The following is a 20,135-nucleotide window of genomic DNA, read 5'->3' as shown; positions in this document are numbered from 1 at the left end:
AGCCTCCAGACCCTGCGCCCCCGGCTGGGCGCTTCCCCTCCCGGGCTTCAGCTGTGCTGGGGAAGCGCCGGCTGGGGGCGCAGGGTCTGGGGGCTGCCCGGCAAACCCTGAAGCCGGTAGCACTGGGGCAGCCCTTTCCCCCTGGCTGGGAGTGGGAGGGAGGAGGGGGCGGAGTTAGGGTGGGGGAAGGGGCGGAGTTGGGGTGGGGAAATGGGCGGGGCCAGGGCCCGTGGAGGGTCCTCTTTTTTTATTTATGAGATATGGTAACCCTATTACCCTGTTTCCCCGAAAATAAGACAGTGTCTTATATTAATTTTTGCTCCCAAAGATGCGCTAGGTCTTATTTTCAGGGGATGTCTTATTTTTCAATGAAGAAGAATACGGCACACATTTTTTGTCTTATTATCGGGGAGGTCTTATTTTCGGGGGGATGCCTTATATTACAACGAGAGGCAAAACTGTAAGTAGGCCTTATTTTCGGAGGATGTCTTATTTTCGGGGAAACAGGGTATGTGGTATATAATGATTCACCATTTAGCAGCAGAAGCTCTGTTGTTCTCTTTTGCATTGTGCTTCTCTGTTCTTAATAGTTAGGTAGGAAGTCCAGAGAAAATGTATTGATCAGCAGCTTGATTCTGCATTCTTTGCCCTTCCCATGTTCCCACTGACTTCATTTGGAGTGTTGGGTGTAGAAGAAAAGTAAGATTGGGTGCAAAATGCATCTATAATACTCCAAATTGCACCATTTATAGTATTTACAAAAATTCTTCTCAAAGTGCATGATGTTACAAATTGATGTGTTGCAGGGTACAGAGAGAATTTCTGCATAAATTATAACCCTCTATGAGGATTTGGGACTACAGCCCTAATTCCTTAGCTCGAAAAACATAAGCTCCTACAGTTGGAACCAAGGAAGAATCTTTCTTAGTTGTTAGTGATTGCAGTACTCTTTCCCTTTCTGGGATTCAGCCACTAGAGGGTCACACACATATGAATGGCATTACAGAGCGTACAATGAATGCAGTGTTATTCCTTTGGAGTGAAAATTTTGCCACCTCAAATCCCAAGCCACAGAAAAAATGACATTTAATTTAAAAATCAAGTCATTCAGTTTTGAGATAGAGGGGGAAAAAATACTGAAGACATTTCCCCCAGAGCCTTGATTTGTTGTTGCTGTTTTGTTCATGCTAGCTTAATTCTTCTCCATTCAGAAGTTAACACTGGGTTTGTTACAGTTGAATGATCCCTCATCTGTGATATAAAAGCTCTTCCATAAAGTGGTATGAAAAGTGATGATTTCATTTATATTAACATTTTACTGGTTAATAACAAAAACACACCTCCGAATTAGAGATCTGTCTGAAACAAACCCCTGAATCTCAACACCCCTACCCTTGGAGGATGTTTGGATCCAGGTGTGAACTCTGAGACTAGAGCCCATTTCTAATCAAAATAGAAAGTAAATGATAAAGAAATTAGTGTCAGTGAAGTGATCTGTCACTTCCAGAAGGTCAGTATAATCTTTACAAAGAAGTTTTGCAACCATCTCAAAAGACAGATACTCTCTGGAATTGTTCATGTTTCTGTTAATCATGTAACTGGATAGTGTGTGTCCTCCCCCATTCACTTGTTCCTTCTGACCTGTGTAATAAAGACTGAAAAGTCACATTATATGCCTAACTCCATAATATACTGTCTTTTCAAAGATACAGTCTATTTATCTTTTTGCTGTTAACCTAATCAGGATTGATAGAAATCTTCCATCATTATCTCACCATTGCTAATGCTGTGAATGGAAATGTGCTCAATTATTTACTGGAAATAGCACCATCTACTGGGGAACCTAGCTATCAGGCTCAAAATAATTTAGAACCATAGATGGAGGTATTAAACATATAGTTGAATAATCAGTACATTGCTTTTGGTTTTGTGGGTGGTCAAAGAAACTTAATAGAAACAGGTCAGATTTCATCTTTATGCCACAAGTGTTACTTTCTCTTAATTTCTCTGCTGAAGTTGCGATAGCTAATTTTTTCAGCTGGGCTATTTTTTGTGGGTGCAATTTGTACCCATATTTGTTGCACTTACAAAATTTTTGTGTCTGTAAACAAATTGTGGGTACAACTAATCTTGTTTGGGTAGCTAATTAACTGATGTGCACTTGTACATCAGATAATGAGCACACAGATGTTAATACTTGTGCCTACAATGTAATTGCAAATTTAAATTACACTTTGAAAAGGGAGGACGGTTTATTGCTGGGGTTTTTTGTTTGTTTTGTTTTGTGTTTCATATGTAAGTCTATTAAACTACTGATCAAACCAATGTGAACCCAGTTCCTTACCTAAAATACCACCACGGCTCATGTTGCAGTGATTTTTCCATTGTTTCCTGGAAATCAAATGAAAACATCTAAATATAATACAGTTTTTGTACATAGAGATATCAAACTCTTTTTTGTGCATGATGATGAAAGACATTCTGCATATGCATAAACAACAAAACCATAACAAAGCCTGTTGATTTTCAAGATGACATTTCCCAGTTACTTGTATCACTTTGAGCGGGTCAGAATCTGTAAATGATTGAAATTAGGAGCAGTGGTCAGTATTTTCTCATCTTTGACTCCCCTGTATTTCCACCATGATGGCTTTTGCACATTTGCTGGTCCTCTATATTGGACAAATAGAGATGCAAAACCTGAAAGCTGTTCAATTTATGAATGGCCAGCTGCAGTACAAATCCCATTAAGGCATGACATTGGGCAATGGGAAGGGAAATCGGGTACTGGAACACATAAAAAGCCCTTGAAGTTGGGGACAGTAACCATTAGGATGATGATTTATTTTCTCTGATCCTAATTTTAGTTAGAGGAAACACATGTAAACATAAATAAAGGAGTTAGACCAAGGATTAATTTGATCCACAATATCTTAGTGCTGTTATTCACATGTGCAAAACTAGATATGATCTCCCTCTCTGACTCTGAACCAGTCAATCTGAGCTCTTTTTCTACCTTGGGAGAAGTGATTTGGGCCTCCCCTATCACATAATACTCCAATGGCAGCCCTGATTCTGGGAGGGATTTTCCTGGGAGGTTTTGCATCGTTTTCCCCCTCCATCTTTGTCTTGTTTCTCACTCCCATTATCCTCTCCCCACTTTTGTATTTAGCTATTGCCATCACTCTCTTGCTCCACTTCCCCTAATGTTTCCTTTTTCTTATCTCTTCTTTTTCTCCCTTCTTCCCTTCCTCACACTTGGCCCTTTCTTCCTCACATAGATTTTTTTTTTTTAAACTAAAACATTTAGTACTCAGGGCTGCCCCTTTAGCCCAGTGAAAGAAGCTCTTGCTTGGGCCTTGCATTCCAAGCATGCTCTGTAGACTGGGCCTATCTCCTTCACTTGCATTGGGACCAGACAGGGAGGAAACTCCCCAGTCCCCTTGGCAGCAGGAGTGACAACCTTCCCTCACAGATCTTGGGGCCCAGAAGGCTTGCGCTGTTAGTACCCCTTCTAATACTATAGGAACGCTACTAATGGTTTCTCATTTCCACTGTGGCCAGTGCTGATCCCCAATTCCTGCCTTCCCCTCCCAGCATATCTCCCCCAGCCCCCCACTCCATGCATATAGTATAGCAGGGAGACAAACACTGATCACAGAGAAAAGTACATTACTAGATAGAGCACTGTGATGGACAAGTGCAATGCTGCCATGTCACAATGAGAGAAGAGCGATAAGAGACTTCTCTGAAAAAAATTGCTTTATAAGCTCTGTCCTTACCATAACCTAATAATGACTATGATGAGGAAAGAGAGGTTGACCTAGTTTTCAGTGCTGATGACCTACCCTAGAACCTTTCTGTGTAGAAAAGCAGATGTTGTAAAGGCAAAGCAGTTTGCCAGTGGAGAAATGATGGAAACAGGTCACCTGTGTTTAGACCGGGCTTATGATTCAGAGATCAAATGGAGAATACTTAAAGTCAATGTGCCAAAATGTATCTCTGAGTCAATATTATTTGTTCCTATCTGCTTTTCCCAGAGCAAGGCAGACAGATAACTGCAATAGGTATGTGCTGTATATTTAGAAAATTTGCATGAAAGAAGATACACAGATTTACTCACATCTGTATCTTAAGGAAGATTGACAGCAATAGGAGATACTTAGGTGTAGTGGTTAATGGAAAAGTTTGGGAGTCAAGGACCCCTGGATTCTGTTCCCAGTTCTACCATTGACTTGCTGTGTGACCAAAGGAAAATTACTTAACCTCTCTCTGTTTCGCTTCGTTTCCCTTCTCTTCTGTAAAATGGGGATAATACTCTCCTTTTTAGTAAAGTGTTTTGAGATCTTTGAATGATCTTAAATAAGTGAAAAGGAATTAAATTAAATTAATTAATTAAGGAAAATGGTACTATTTCTAGATGTGCAGCACAAATGTGATGGTGATCTTAACATTCAAAATTCATGATCAAGGTGTGTTTAGGAAATGTGACCTCTCTGAGGACTAATTTCCCCTACTTCATTAAATCTCTTTTGCCAGATCTACATTTTTATGTGATTGGTTTATGAGAGTCAGAGGTGGCTTAGGGGTGTGTGTGTGTGTGTGTGTGCCTGCCTGCCTGCCAGAAGCAGCATCCGGGATAGGCTTCCAATGTATTATCCAAAGCATAATCCTGGCCTCTCATGCTTCAGTTCCTCTGCAAGGTTTCATTGCCACTCTGTTATATGAGTTTTCCAATCTTCTGATGCCTCGAGGCAGGAATTCCTGGCAACCTCAAAGGATTTAAAAATATACTTGCAGAAAACATCAACTTTTCTACTTCAGCATAATTAAATTCTCCTTCTTCTGTCTTGGTCCAGTATTTGGTATTTGGAGTTTAATTTCTTAGAATGAAAGGTTTCCCTTATAGGAGAGTGTGTATGATTGACAATGAGAACAAACTGCTGATTATGAACTTGAGGGCCCGGATTGTCCCTCCACCCTACTCAAGCCATTAACTCCCAGAAGCTGCAGGCCGAAAGCTTGTTTCATTAGAGGACTCCAGATATAATCTCTGAGTCAGCATTAATGGAAGCTGGCATAGTGGCAACAAAAGCTATCCTTGCCTGTTAGCCTGGCATACTCTAGAGCAATGCAAAGTGCAGTTTATCCAGATTATCACATAAATCTTTGAAAAGGAATAACATCATTTTTAGCATTTAGATTTTAATTATTTTGGAATTATAGTCACTCTTACAGGTACAAAAAAGGAACATAGCTCCTTATAAACTACCCTGTATAAGCCCCCCTACCAGTGGTGTAAGGCTTTTATTGCACCTTAAACCTGCCTTTGATTCAGAACTGAATAATTTCTGTCCTGCCACTAAGCCCAAAGCAATTTTTGGTGGAAATTCTACATTTTGTGGGAAAGCAAGAAATACTGTATATGGTAACTTGTTTTTCTTTTGAAATATGTTAACTGTTCTGATTGATTAGTGGGCAGAGTGCAGGTAACATGGTAAAAGATGCCTGATAAATACAATTTATTACATGACTCTGCAACTTACCACAGAGATTTCACCAGCACGCATGATAGGTATTACAGGCCAAATCCTTTTCCTGATGAGGCTGCTTTGCACTACTCCGGCAATACAATGCAGCCTTAAAATTGACCAAAGTGACCAGTAAGTGATTCTACTGATTCTCTTCCCAGCATAAGAGCATGTTGGGAGCCTGGCCAGAGAGTTCCCAGACACATGCATCTTGCAGCATATATGTATACTATTGACAATGTGATTTAAATTGCACTTATTTCTAAGTTCATAAGTTTACTACTCATTTGTTAGATGGTCAATGCAGGAACCCTTCTCCTTTCCCTCCTCCTCCCCACGTTATGTTAAAATGTGTGAGTGTTGGATTTGGGTTAAGTTGGGACTAGTTTTAATGTGGCAGTCACTCCATAGCACTGCAAAGTCTCTGCATGAGCTGATAAAGTTCCTCATCTTGTCACTGGAGGCACTAAGGGCTTGTCTACACTTACCGGAGGCCATTGATGCATCGGCAGGCGATTTAGCGGGTCTAGTGAAGACCCGCTAAATCGACCGCTGATCACTCTCTTTATGACTCCTGTACTCCACCGTAAGGGGAGTCGATGGGAGAGCATCTCCTGTCGACATCGCGTAATGTGGACCCCACGGTAAGTAGATCTAAGCTTCATCCATTTGAGTTATGCTATTCATGTAACTCAAATTGCGTAGCTTAGATCAACTTTTCCCTTTAGCGTAGACAAGGCCTGAGACTGGCAGTCAGTTCAGAGTGACTTCAGTGCCTATGTGGATAACAAGTGTTAGAATTAGCTCAGGATTTATTTGCTGCTATGACAACCGTGAGACTATCCCAGGTGATTACTGTCTCAAATTACATAGCTAGTCACTCTCTACAGCTGTTTGGGCAGAAATTGGAAGTTAGACAATTGGAAATTAGGCCAGTGTTATGGACTAACACTGATGCCTTTTTGCATTTTTGATGTTGGGGCACACCTATGCTGTCAGGGCAAGGGGATGCATTTTGATGGCCTGGCTCGAAAGACCCTGAGCCTTTCCTCACCTGAGTGACAAGTGAAAAAGAGTTTGAAGATCTCATTGTCAGGAACATCAAATTCACACAAATGTTAAAAATAAAACAATCAAAACCTGTTTGTTCTTCTATTTAAAAAAGCCTTCTTGGACTTTTGAGTCTGGTGTGGAATTCAGCTTTTCCACAATACAGAATAAAGCTGTGCACTCTTAAATATATATGTACAGTATTTGCAGATAGATTATATGTGAATATTTTAATGTATTTTTCCCCACAGAGCTGGATAGCGCTGAGGAACTAGAGAAGAAACGTATCTGTAGAATCATCACGAAGGATTTTCCTCAGTACTTTGCAGTGGTTTCACGAATTAAGCAGGAAAGTAACCAAATTGGTCCTGAGGGAGGTGTTTTGAGCAGTACAACTGTGCCTCATGTCCAAGCATCCTTCCCAGAGGGTGCTCTAACCAAAAGAATTCGAGTTGGCCTCCAGGTAATAAACCACACCTACAATAATCATTTTAATATGCAAAATCTAGAGCTGCAATTTTTAATCTGTGGGGTGCAACTCAAAAATGAATCACAAGGATATGTCTAGTAGGTAACACCACTGACTGAGAACTGGTAAAGCCTGTGGTGACTAAGACACAGGGCTCTTAAACCCCACACACAGGGCTCCTGCACCCCACCTCTTATTGGGCTGGGGCTGCTACCTGCCCTGCTTCTATCTTACCACCTAGTCTGGGAGCTGCTCCACCACCCACACGGTGCTCAGCATTGTGGCAGAGGAAGTGGCTCCCATGTTCTGTTTATCTATCTTCATAGCACCAGTCGCCTACCCCCATGCCAGTAACACCAGCATCCATCCTTCCTACCCTTTTGTGTGTTAATACAGCTAAATGTACATGTATACATCTAGGAACAACGAATGTAGGCCATATTTACACGATGAGGGATTTTGTATCTCAAGATATGAAATTCTTTCTCTATGTTGACAGGCTCAACCAGTTCCAGATGAGATTGTCAAAAAAATCCTCGGAAACAAAGCAACTTTCAGCCCCATTGTCACTGTGGAACCAAGAAGAAGAAAATTTCATAAACCTATAACAATGACAATTCCTGTGCCACCCCCTTCAGGAGAAGGTGTGACCAATGGATACAAAGGAGACACCACACCTAGCCTTCGACTTTTATGTAGCATTACAGGTAAGGCAAGAATCTACTCTTTGCAAAGGTTACTATAACAATAATGCATCCACATTCATTTGTTATGCATTTCAAATATAGCTTTCCAATGAGGAAAGCCATTGATAGTTCCAAGTATTGAAACCAGTAGGATTAAAAATAGTACTCAAGTGCCTGATGCAAAGCCCATGGAAGTCGTTGGAAAGACTGCCACTGAGTCTTTCCATTGACAACTGCATACATATAGATAAAAATCCAATATGGATGCAGTCCTGATCCTATTGATTGCAGTGAGAGTCTAGCCACTAAGTTCAGTTGGGCCAGGATGTTACCCAGAATGTGTATCTTTCTACATTAGAATCAGTTTCAGATATGTATGTATTATATTACTATTCAGATGTATGAGAGCAATAGTAACTTCTGTTTACATTTGAAGCAAAAGAACTCAGTGTGGAAGTGTTCTTCTGCAATCCATTTAAAAAAAAGCTTGAAGATTCATGGTTCATGTTTGGTTTTAAAATAAAATTGTTTATGATTTACGTGTGACTTATTTTCATAGGAGGGACTTCACCTGCTCAGTGGGAAGATATCACAGGAACCACTCCACTGACATTTATAAATGACTGTGTTTCTTTCACGACCAACGTTTCAGCCAGGTATGGGAATGCAAAATACCAAACAGACCCAATTATTTGTTTCCTTACTTAGGAAAAATAGGGTTTTTCCCCACAGCTTTCCATGGTTCTTAAACAAGGTTTATAAAGAAATAAAAGGTCAGATTCTTAGCTGGTGAAAATTGGAGTAGCTCTATTGACTGTATTGATTTATACCAGCTGATGATTTGGCCCAATAACTTGCTGTACTATTTTTAATAGCAAAAATAGCTTAGTATCACTGTCTTTTATTGGTAGTTCACAGGCTTAGCAAACTGTTGGAGTTTGTACATAATTCTTCAAAAAAGGAAAGCTGTTTTGATAGGACATTAATGTTGCACAGCTAAGCATTCCATGTTTAGGAAACGCCATGGTTCAGACTGCACGTGAAACCTTAGCTCTGCTCCTTTGTATGCATTACGAAACAGTCTTGAATGGCAGTTTTCACATACTGTTTCTCTAAAATTACAATACAATACCATACAGGCTTTTTGTATAACATTTACAAAGTACATAGCTGCTCTCCCAAACACTCCTTCATACCTTTAGTACATTTCTCATTATACTGCTATGTTTAGCTACATCCAGAAACCAAGCCTGGAAAACTTTGGCCAAAATGTGAATGGTTTTGAAAGTTACGAGCAACTGAACTCAGGAGAACTGGAAACTGTTATGCATCCTCACTACAGCAGTCACTGCCATACTTGTTATAATAAATAATGTTTCTGCACATCCTTTCTTGCTCTCTGGGAAAGCATGAACTATGCCCTGGGAAATTTCCCACACAAATAATCTGTCAGGAAAGGAAAAAAATCCCTCTTTCTCTGTGCCGGTTTTGAACATTTACGTGACAGTGGTTCACAAGTTCCCGGACCACTGAGCTGCACTCAACCTTTGGATGGCCAGCAAACAGCAAATACAAACCAAAGACTGCAAACCAAGTTTATAAAAAATTGTTTGGTTTGAGGGGTCATTACATACATAACAAGCTCTTTTGTACTGTGGAAGAATGTCTTCCTCTGCCCCCCTAACGTCCCTAACTTGTGGGTGTACTAATTGTCAACATGCTCCGAAACTTAATCAGAGAAGGAGACAATATAATATCTGTCCTGTAGCAAGGCCTCCTTTCTTGCATACGCAATTTATGTACCATGAGTTTTCTATACTGCAGACCATGGATTTGGCTGTACATTATTCAGTATGGCCTCCCATCTCACTCTGCGTGCGGCTGATCATTTATTTTAATGAAGATTAGATATGGGTACTGGTGGACCTCACAGAAGTACAATGCAAGATACAATTTAGATGGCACTTAGCCACAAAAATCACACCATCTACCCAGGTTTGGCCTGAAGCGTACTCAGAATGAGCAGTTACAGGAGACACCAACAAAGGGTCACCCAAAGATGCAGATTCCACCAACGCAGACCACCTCACTTTCACTCATCTAAAGCACTGTAAGGAAATCTCTGCCTTTGCCAATGGGAAATTTGCAGAAACTGCATTCATCCAAAATGGCTGGGGAGTCATGGAAGCCAACGAACGCAACGGTTTCTCTTTGCCTTCCCTGAAAAGTAATTTCCATTCTGCCCCATCACCATTAGCAGAGACCACAGTTGTTCTTTGCTGATGCAACAGAGTTTCTTTATAAAGTTTTGGCCAGTGGTTTGTGAAACAAACTCCTGTTGTCTTTTCTCTTTCAGATTTTGGCTTGCAGACTGCCATCAGGTACTAGAAACTGTCGGCCTCGCCACACAACTTTATAGGGAATTAATATGTGTTCCTTATATGGCCAAGTTTGTGATATTTGCCAAAATGAATGACCCCGTGGAATCTAATTTGCGTTGCTTCTGCATGACTGATGATAAAGTGGACAAAACTTTGGAGCAACAAGAGAATTTTGAAGAAGTTGCAAGAAGTAAAGATATCGAGGTATATTCCATATTAGCAGCAGCTCAGATTATTCCCTTCCTTCAGGGGTGTAGAGAATCTATGCTCTGGTTCCACTCTACAAGAGCAGGCAGGGTGCCAGGATCTCACAAAAGAGGTCTACAACCACTATAAACCAGCTACAGGAAGGCTCACAGTGAGCAGGGGTGAAAGTAACTTAAGGGACTTAAAAGCAGCAAAGAGTCCTGTGGCACCTTATAGACTAACAAACGTATAGGAGCATGAGCTTTCGTGGGTGAATACCCACTTCTTCGAATGCATGCAGTGGAAATTTCCAGGGGCAGGTATAAATATGCAAGCAAGAGTGAGTAGGGCTAGAGATAACGAAGTTAGTTCAATCAGGGAGGACGAGGCCCTCTTCTAGCAGTTGAGGTGTGAACACCAAGGCAGGAGAAACTGCTTTTGTAGTTGGATAGCCATTCACAGTCTTTGTTTAATCCTGAGCTGATGGTGTCAAATTTGCAGATGAACTGAAGCTCAGCAGTTTCTCTTTGAAGTCTGGTCCTGAAGTTTTTTTGCTGCAGGATGGCTACCTTTAAATCTGCTATTTGTGTGTCCAGAGAGGTTGAAGTGTTCTCCTACAGGTTTTTGTATATTGCCATTCCTAATATCTGATTTGTGTCCATTTATCCTTTCCCTATGTAAAATCATCCTCCCTGATTGAACTAACTTCGTTATCTCTAGCCCTACTCACTCTTGCTTGCATATTTATACCTGCCCCTGGAAATTTCCACTACATGCATCCGAAGAAGTGGGTATTCATCCACGAAAGCTCATGCTCCTATACGTTTGTTAGTCTATAAGGTGCCACAGGACTCTTTGCTGCTTTTACAGATCCAGACTAACATGGCTACCCCTTTGATACTTAAGGGACTTACTGCAGGGCCAGGGTCCTGAGCGGGCAGCGGGGGTCCCTTGGATGGAAGGGGTGGGGCCTTTAAATCCCTGGGCCGTTTAAAACGGAGATTTAAAGATCCCTGGGCACCAGCAGCAGTAGCAGTGGCCGAGAGCCCCGGGACCTTTAAGTCACCGCCGGTAGCTGTGGCGGCGGCTGGGAGCCCCAGGGCTCTGGCAGCGATTTCAAGGGCCCGGGACTCCCAGCTGCTGCCACAGCTACCACTACCATGGGGTTTCAGCAGCAGGGCTCTGGCAGCGATTTAAAGGGCCCGGGGCTTCCAGCTGCTGCCACTACCCGGGGCTCCGATGGCGATTTCAAGGGCCCAGGGCTGCAGTAGTGGCAGCCGGGAGCCCCGGGACCTTGAAATCGCTGCTGGAGCCCCATGGTAGCTGTAGCTGTGGCAGCGGCTGGGAGCCCCAGGGCTCTGGTGGTGATTTAAAGGGTCCGGGGCTCCAGCCGCTGCTGGGAGCCCAGGGCCCTTTTAAATTGCCCGCCTGGCGAAGCAGCCCCCTGCAGGTACAGTCGGCTGTGTACTGGCTCTTGTCAGTATGCCATACCAGACTGGACCAGCTTACTTTCACCTCTGACAGTGAGGCTGTGTGAAGAAACTCTTTGGAAGTGTGCGAAGCAGGATAAAGAGACAGGACTTGAGAAACCATCTTTACATGAGTCCTCCAGTCCTTCTGCCTATTGGGAGTGGAGAGATAATGCAAAGGACTCTGGAGTAGCTGCTGTAGAGTAGCTGCCAGGGGTGCTGGAACAATTTTTATAGTGGGGGTGCTGAGAGCCATTGAACTAAACTGTAAACACTGTATATAATAGAAACCACTTCAAGTCAGAGGGTGTTGCAGCACGCTGTCCCCCCACTCGCACCCGTAGTTCCTATGGCAGCTGCACTCCTGCTTCATAGCTTGGTGGGTTAGAATTCCTCCCTCCTTGTCCACATAGAGATCTCCAGCACACAATTGAGTTACTCAGGCTGGTTTGTTTGGGATTTTTGAGGCCAAAGGGCATGTCTTGTGAAAAATCATCTAATATACACTTTTCCCTCAAAGAATCCTATGCTGTAGCTAGTTATAAAGATATCCATATATATTGAATGGAGCTATATTTTTAAAAACTAACGTTAGCAATTAGAATATTTAAAAAATAGTTTTAATTAATCAGCTGCACTTATAATGTCATATTATAAGTACCACAGTACTGTTGAATTAGATCAGTGTTGAACATGTGTTAAGTCGATGCATTCCTAGCTAAATGAGGAGTTACGATGTTGGAAGAAATGGCGGTATATGTTTGTGCATGTATCATATACCATTAAAATAGATTTTACTCACTTTGAATTTCTGTCTTGTTGCTTTGATAGGTTCTGGAAGGAAAACCCATTTATGTTGATTGCTATGGAAATCTGGCCCCTTTGACAAAAGGAGGACAACAGCTTGTTTTTAATTTTTATGCTTTCAAGGAAAATAGACTGCCATTCTCTATTAAGGTAAAAATAAACCCTACAGAGTTCTTAGTTGAGGAAATGTTTTCCTCATGTAGTAATATTGGCTCTGTCTAATATGAATAGTCTGCCCCTGAGAAGTAAGTATTATTATAATTTAGCAGGTAGGTAATTTGGAACAGAGTTTATAAGTGATTTGCATGAAACCATAGCAGGAATCACTTTCAGAGCTGGGATCAGAATACATCCTTTGCCAGAACCATGCCTCAGATTAGACCTGTTCTCTTAGGCCTCCTAGCTGCAAGATACATTATTTCAAGGGGTAGATCATCTACCCAAATGACAAGAGTGAGATTTGGATCCAGATTTTCAGCCCTAGCCTCTTGTTTTTACATGTGCAGTTGATAGTGCTTCCAAAAAGAGAGTGCACACACCTATGTAATCACCTGTTTTGTGGGTGCAAATGAAAGTCATGGTCACTTTTGTGAGTTCAAGTCGTTGCATATACAAAACTGGGCAGAGAGAAATGCAGGTGGTTGAAAACTCAATCCAGTTTACCTACAGGAGTATTTCTCCTGGAATGATGCCACTCAGCACAGTGCCTTGCACTGGTGCTGGAAACCGTTTTGGAAACTTGTTTGCAGTGGAACAAAAACCTGAGGCTGGCCAAATAGTCTAATTGTAGTTACAACTTTCTATCCTATGAAAAGCTGCAAGTTGGGTTCTGGCTGAGTTCCTTTGGTCTTCAATTGATGTGGTTACTAAATAGCTTCTGATGGAAGGGAACACCACCTGTTACTCTGCAACAGCTTTCTCTAGCTGTCCAAACTAATTCTGATGGTCTCCAGTGGGAGCCACACTCAACACTCATTTTGCGAGAAGAGGTCCCCTCAGGGACTTTGACTTCTCACATGTTCTTTGTAGGGGAAACAGACCATGTTAAATGTAATGCAAAAACACACATTTCAAATATGGTGACCAGATGTCCCGATTTTATAGGGACAGTCATGATATTTGGGGCTTTTTCTTATATAGGCTCCTATTACTCTCCACCCTCATCCAGATTTTTCACACTTGCTGTCTGGTTACCCTAATTTCAAACAATTAAGTCAAACTACTGTCTGATAAATTTTTCTAGATTAGAGACACCAGCCAAGAGCCTTGTGGTCGTTTATCATTTTTGAAAGAACCAAAGACTACAAAAGGACTGCCACAAACAGCTGTTTGCAACTTAAATATTACTCTTCCAGCACACAAAAAGGTATTTCTGCCAGCACTCTGTTTTGTTTTGTTTAACTTTTAGTTTAACTTTTTTTGCTAATAAATAAATCCTGTGAAATGCTAGTAATGGGAATGCTTTGTAATATGATTAAGGCTGTTATAAATTTATGTTGTATTAGTTTTTTGTACATAGAAAGCTTTTAAAGTCTCTTGTTACTGTGGTGTCAAGTTCCAATTATTTTTATGATTGGGTCCTCTGTTTACAGCTCATGCTTCAGCTTACAGTTCATAGATTTTATGCATTCAGTAATGTCGTGTTGATTTGCACTTGATGTAAGATTTTTTTTCTTTTATGTTGACATTTTGGGTTTGCTTTGGCTTATAAATCAGCTTGCATTTTGTGATCCCAACTTGGTCCTTTTCATATCCTGATATTCTTTTCCCTGCTGTCCATTATAATATTCCTTGTCTCTGCAATGCACCTTGGAACCAAAAGGAAACAGAGTCAGATCAAGATGATGAGGTAATATAAACACTCTCTTCTGTTTTTATTTTCTTCAGAATTAGTGCAGAAAGATAAATATGTTCTAGAAAAGTGTTACAGTATCTTTTAATTATAGCAGTGAATATTAACAATATATACTAAACATCTACGTTCTGTTGTCAAGAAATAAAAGTGCAGGCATGTGATGAAATAAGATTATATGTTATAAATTTAAATGCAGTATATGCTAATATTCTGAACTTCAGCTCACTTTATTCTTAGAATGTAAATTATGTAATTTATAACATATAAGCTAAATTCATCCTTCAGATAGCTGAAGTCAGTGGCATTACATACACCAGGGATGAATTAGGCCTCTTATCTTAATAAACATTCAGTATTTCCCTAAACTGTATTTCTGTATACCCTTTAAACATTGGCCTATTGTATTTTCATTCCTAAAAATAACCCCTATTTTTTTCAAAAAAGGCAATATAACCAGGAGTAATTTCTACCTATTTTTAGTGTATCTATTTTCAAATAAGCTCCAGATCTCCACAGCTTTAAAAATCCACACCTTGTCACCGGTTTTAACAGAAAATATCTCTCTTTAGTAATCTTAATGAAGTTGTCTCAGGTCAGGAGATGAAATTTATTTTATGCACTAAGGGATACAGTGAGTTTTAAGACACTAGAAATAGAAAACCTAGTACAGAAACATCAGATACATATCCATTTTATCAGAAGAAGAGTTCCTTGTGTGTAGCCCTCTGTTTCTGACTGCTAATAAATAACATTAGTCACCAGCTGACTAAAATCAAATAAGAGTCAATACATCAAAAATATAACCATATCATTTGGTTTTCATTTGACTTGTGCCTGGTGAGTTATTTTATAGGTATCTCAATAGTTTTCTTTCCAAACAAACTATATTTTTGGAGACATCAAATGAACTGATTTCTGTGAATGACTTTTAATAATAATAAATAGAGCTGCAAAAATACCACAGTAACTGCTATGCCATTAGACACAGTAACTTAAGATGCAACTTACTAGTTAGCAATTGTATTCTGCTTTCTAATATACATCTCTGCATTTTGTGCATATTAAAAAAAAAAACCCTTTCATGCCTTTTTTGTCCTTAATGTACTCACTTTAAAGCAAGTGTACATTGTGGTTTATGTGCTTTCAAGACAGATTAATGTTGGGAGAGGTATTTGATCAGCCTAAATTATACTCTTATTAATGTTTTATGTCTGTATCTGTAGTCTTTTATGTTGATGCTTCTGTTTCTAGCCAAAATACAGAAAAATAAATCATGCCATTTTAAGTAGTAATGGAATAGATTACCAAAAGATAATGGGATTTTACAGTATTTAGGTAATATGGGGCTAGACTGTGACTTTAGACAGTGCCCTGAACTAAATGTATTGTGTTCATAGCACCACCTCAGAAGTATACCTGGGAGATGACATATCCCTCTGACTTACAATTCCTTCCCTTCTTTCCTGCCTCCTGCAGAGGGTTAGTAATTTACTGCTGGTTTATATTACCAGCTAATTATTACCCCTCTTCCCAAAAATGGCTAAGCTGCACTGGCCAGCGAGCAGGAATGGAGCCAAGCGTTTGCCCATTGCCTACCATCTACTATGTAGGGGGAAATGCAACCATATAGCCCTGCTTCCTCCTGTGCACCCTTGTCAAGCTGTAAGAGTGGATTCTTATTCCCTTGTGTAGACGTGTAGTTCAAGTATGATCTAGCCCACTATACTGAGACACCAGAATCAAGCTGTTCACAATATTTGAAAGGTACCAAGTGGAAATGTGTTTTGTTGCAGACGGAGAAAACAGACCGGCGTCAAAGCTTTGTCTCTCTTGCTTTACGTAAGCGCTACAGCTATCTGACTGAGCCTGGAATGAGTGAGTTCCATAACAAACCTACTAATACCATATATACCCTACTTTAATAAGAAGAGACATTTTTTCTATGAATGTTGCATTTAGTGTCATTTGAAAAAAATTAATAGAAAAATTTTCTATAGCTAAACTTTTGGATGGTCTGTGATCCTCTGCATTGTGAGAGCTTGGAGACTCCGTACTGGGAAGCAGTGTACTCCAGTTAAAGTAAATAAAAAATAATCATAAAAAAGCCACATAATTTATTGGCTGGAGCAAGGGCAACTGAATTGAAAAGTATTTTCCAAAAGACAGTCTATGCCTCCTCCCTTCAAAACGTTAATTAATGAAATCTAGCAGTATCACAGTGATGCATTAGATATAGGAATGGGCAAAACTCAGTGGGGTTGGAAGGTTCCTTTCAGATAAAATGTTTGACTTTTTATTCAGTTTATTTGAGCTCCTTCCTATTTTATATCTTCTTCCTCTCTCTCCCCATTTTTTCCCATATTCCATAAAGCCTTTCCTTCTACTCAATCAGAGCTTTCTCATCTATCCCCATCTCTTTGACCTGACCCATGGCTCTGCTTCCTTTTCTCTCTTTAAGTACAGTAATGTCTCTGTCAACCTTTGCTTCCCTCCCCAGTCAGAAAGTGGTCATTCTTGTGTTTTTCTCTTCTCCTCCAGCAGCCAGTCAAACTTCTCATTCCCTGAACTCCAATGGCCCTTTGATATAACTTCATAAAATCCATTTACAAATCTCATCAGGTCTGATAATTCCTGCTGGTAGCTGCTATTTAAAGATCTTGTGAGCTCTGTGGGGTTTTGAGGTGCTCCAGAATGCATTGTGCTTCTCAGACACTGGAGAAGACCTGAAGTATATAAGATCTGATGACAGCACCTGGACTTACAAGACTACCAGATTAGCTGAGACCTCATAGTGGACTCTGAGATATCATCAAAGATTTGTTGGGAATTAAGAGAGATAGAGGGAAAGGTTTGGCTATGGTGTCTGGAATGAGTTTGGAGCTTGTATATATCTTTTTCAGCTGGCTCCCCATGCGAAATTAAAAGAATCTTATATTGGTTTACCAAAAGTAAAGTCATAGTTGCTAAAAGAGGTGGGGGAAAAAACCTTAAATGAAGTTGTAATCCAGGAATGGAGGAAGGGTTTAATCAAGGTATAAAAGTCTCTCTTCATTCTTTTAATATTCCATTACCTATTGATTTGTAGAATGGTAGATGATCTGCTCCAGACTTTTAACTTAAGTATGTTTTCCCAAAAGTTTGGAAAGAAAAAAGTTGTTTTTATTTTACTTTCTTTTCACTTTTTCATTTTCACCTCCAAAGAACATGTCTTAACTTAAAAATCAAGACTGCTCAGCAGACAGAAATCCATAAGGCCACATAACCAGAGGAGACAAAACCTACTAGCTAGACACTGATATTTAAGATTAAAAACTCCCAGAGAGCACCAAGGAAAACAGACCCAGCACACTAAACCTTGCCACCATCCATTGTGGCTTCTAGAGGGTGTTTAAAGTGGCTTCCCACCAAAGTGTTGTCCTTGGACTTGGGTGGGTCATTTTCATATTGTCTTTGGGATGTTCTTTTACTCCTCCCCACATCTGCTCAGATATGGGGAGCACCAGTTTCTCCTTTCCTCACCTCTCTCTGACTGCTGAAAAAAAGAGAAGATACTCAGTCTGGACCTGCACCTACTTTCAGTGAAACTGACAGCTTCACTGATTTCAGTGGACGTTTTTCTCTCCCCCGCTGCCACAGTCTGTGTGATAGGGACAATGGTATTTCACTGCTAAGGTGTTCTACTAATATTTAAAGCAGGGAGGAAGAAGAGCACTGATCTAAGGGACTCTGCTCTGCCCTATACAGATGTGTCAGGCAGAATAGGAAGCACTCCTGTGAACTAGAATCTGGTCTCTAGCCTGGCTATACGCTTCAAGTAAATTATGAATAGAGCATCATTCTGTTGGGCAGACTTACATATGCTCAATCACCATTTTCATTCACCAATAGCAAGTGAGGAAGTGGGAATAACACACTATAGGATATGCAGTCTCCACATGTCATGTGCATAGTGGGGTGTGAGGCTAAGGGACAAATTCATTCAGTACCCAGGAAGTGCAGGTATGTAAAACAACTGCTGTCTCTGAAATATGCTATTCCACTTAGAAAATTACATAACTGAGTTTTTTATTTTTTTAAAAATCAGTAATAAAGCCATATTTTTTTCTAGCCCACACAGTTATCTCATAGCCGTTAACTTTATCAGTGAGGTTGCTTCCTTGGCCCAGTCCTTTTTCTCAAGTGTAATGTGAAGTATAGACAAGGTGTTTTTAAAATATCTGAATACATGATGTAATGGAAAAAAGAATATTTGCAATTAGGAGAGACTGCTATTGGATTTATTGTCTCATTAAATTGTAGTGGTAAGACTGTCGTGATACAACATACCAAGAGTCTAGTGGCATTTACAGATTCTTTAAGTGTAGAGCAAATTATTTTTATTTCATTACTGCCCTTCACTATTGTGTTGGCTTATTATTTTTTGGATTTGTGACTGCTTTTGAATCTTGGCAGCTACTCCTAATAAATCACTGTGGTAGAATTTATTTAATGAAGTTTTTCAGAGAGGGGAAATGATAGAGTAAGGAGTGGTCAGACTTTAGTTTTAAAATGATTTATACTAGTATGCTTTCAATGGCTGTCTTTTGGAATAGACTGTGCCAGTATGCCCAGTATTCAAGCTTTCTTCAACCTAAATGTTCTAATACTACAATAGCATTACCTAATAAAAGCATCTATACATCTTTGCTTGATATTTGTAGGCCCACCACATTTTCTTATTCTGGGATATGGGCCTATGGTGTGCTGAACATCTTTTTTAGATAAGCTTGTGTGACATAACTTTAGTAACTTAATGTGAGTCTTATTTTGTTTCTTTCATGGTGAATTATTGCCTAGCTATAAGACAGACCAAACAGCTTTGATAAATTGTCAGTATAACTTCAGACAAAGGTGTGTAGAATAGGTAGTTGGAATATTTTAGCTCCGTTACTAACACCAAATAAAGAAATTGTGCCTAAAAGTTATTTTACTTATTTGTGGAAGAACTCTCTGAATGTCATTGCTGTGTCAGAGGATATGGAAGCTGTAATGTCATTCCCAGAAATACTGCCTTCTGGATTAGTACCTGCCTCCAGTGACTTCAAAATCTGATGTTGGGCCTTTTGGGGGATGCTCATAGTTAACAGATTTGTCTTGGCCAGATCATATCTACTTACTATATTGTTCTTCAAGTACTTACCTAATGTTACCTTTTGAGAAATGTAAGGTCTTTCTTTGAGCTGATACAAGAAATCTCCTCAAAAGGAGCAAAACACTACATCTTGTAGAAAAAGTGTACTCTTCTTTTAAATGCCTCTTATGAAAATATTTATTTACATGTTGTGCATAATACAGCATATAAAATGTATTACTTCATTTGCTTGTTTTGACGTGGTATACTATGCATGAGTAAAGTGTTTGAGTTGCTTTGCTTGCTCACGTTTATCATAAATCATATTTTCCATTTTTCATGTATGACAAATGCTTCTTAAAATCATTTCATTTAAAGTTTTACTTTAGTTTGACCAAACAAAAGGAATTTCGCATGAAAAAAATGCAAAAGGTTCCTTTTTATTTTTTTATTTTTTTAACTCTTGACTCAGAAAAGTTCTTGCTCTTATTGGCTTTGTGAGCGTGAAGCATATACGAATTGTGCATGGATAGATAAAGATTTGAATTTATTCCAGTTGCTTCACAGTTTGCACATCAATTGCCTGTCACT

At 39.9% G+C, this 20,135-nt stretch overlaps 1 protein-coding gene across 35 annotated transcripts in view; it reads left to right on the top strand.

Annotated features, from left to right (window-relative positions):
• The window catches only part of ANK3 (ankyrin 3), a 548,316-nt gene that overhangs the window by 484,853 nt on the left and 43,328 nt on the right, over positions 1–20,135 (top strand). For 25 of the 35 annotated variants that reach the window (XM_065553406.1, XM_065553396.1, XM_065553399.1 and 22 more), the window contains 8 exons: positions 6,833–7,044; positions 7,550–7,757; positions 8,296–8,392; positions 10,093–10,321; positions 12,604–12,729; positions 13,823–13,945; positions 14,402–14,428; positions 16,228–16,309. In XM_065553406.1, coding sequence (XP_065409478.1) covers positions 6,833–7,044; positions 7,550–7,757; positions 8,296–8,392; positions 10,093–10,321; positions 12,604–12,729; positions 13,823–13,945; positions 14,402–14,428; positions 16,228–16,309 — 1,104 coding nt within the window. The remainder of the gene's footprint in view (positions 1–6,832; positions 7,045–7,549; positions 7,758–8,295; positions 8,393–10,092; positions 10,322–12,603; positions 12,730–13,822; positions 13,946–14,401; positions 14,429–16,227; positions 16,310–20,135) is intronic. The other 10 variants (XM_042854771.2, XM_065553419.1, XM_024101177.3 and 7 more) reach the window with 1 other exon arrangement.

The sequence above is a fragment of the Chrysemys picta genome, chromosome 7 (genome assembly GCF_011386835.1).
Source record: "Chrysemys picta bellii isolate R12L10 chromosome 7, ASM1138683v2, whole genome shotgun sequence".
Taxonomy (NCBI): domain Eukaryota; kingdom Metazoa; phylum Chordata; order Testudines; family Emydidae; genus Chrysemys; species Chrysemys picta.
Note: the sequence above shows the minus strand (reverse complement) of the source record. Positions and strands in the feature narration are given on the sequence as shown.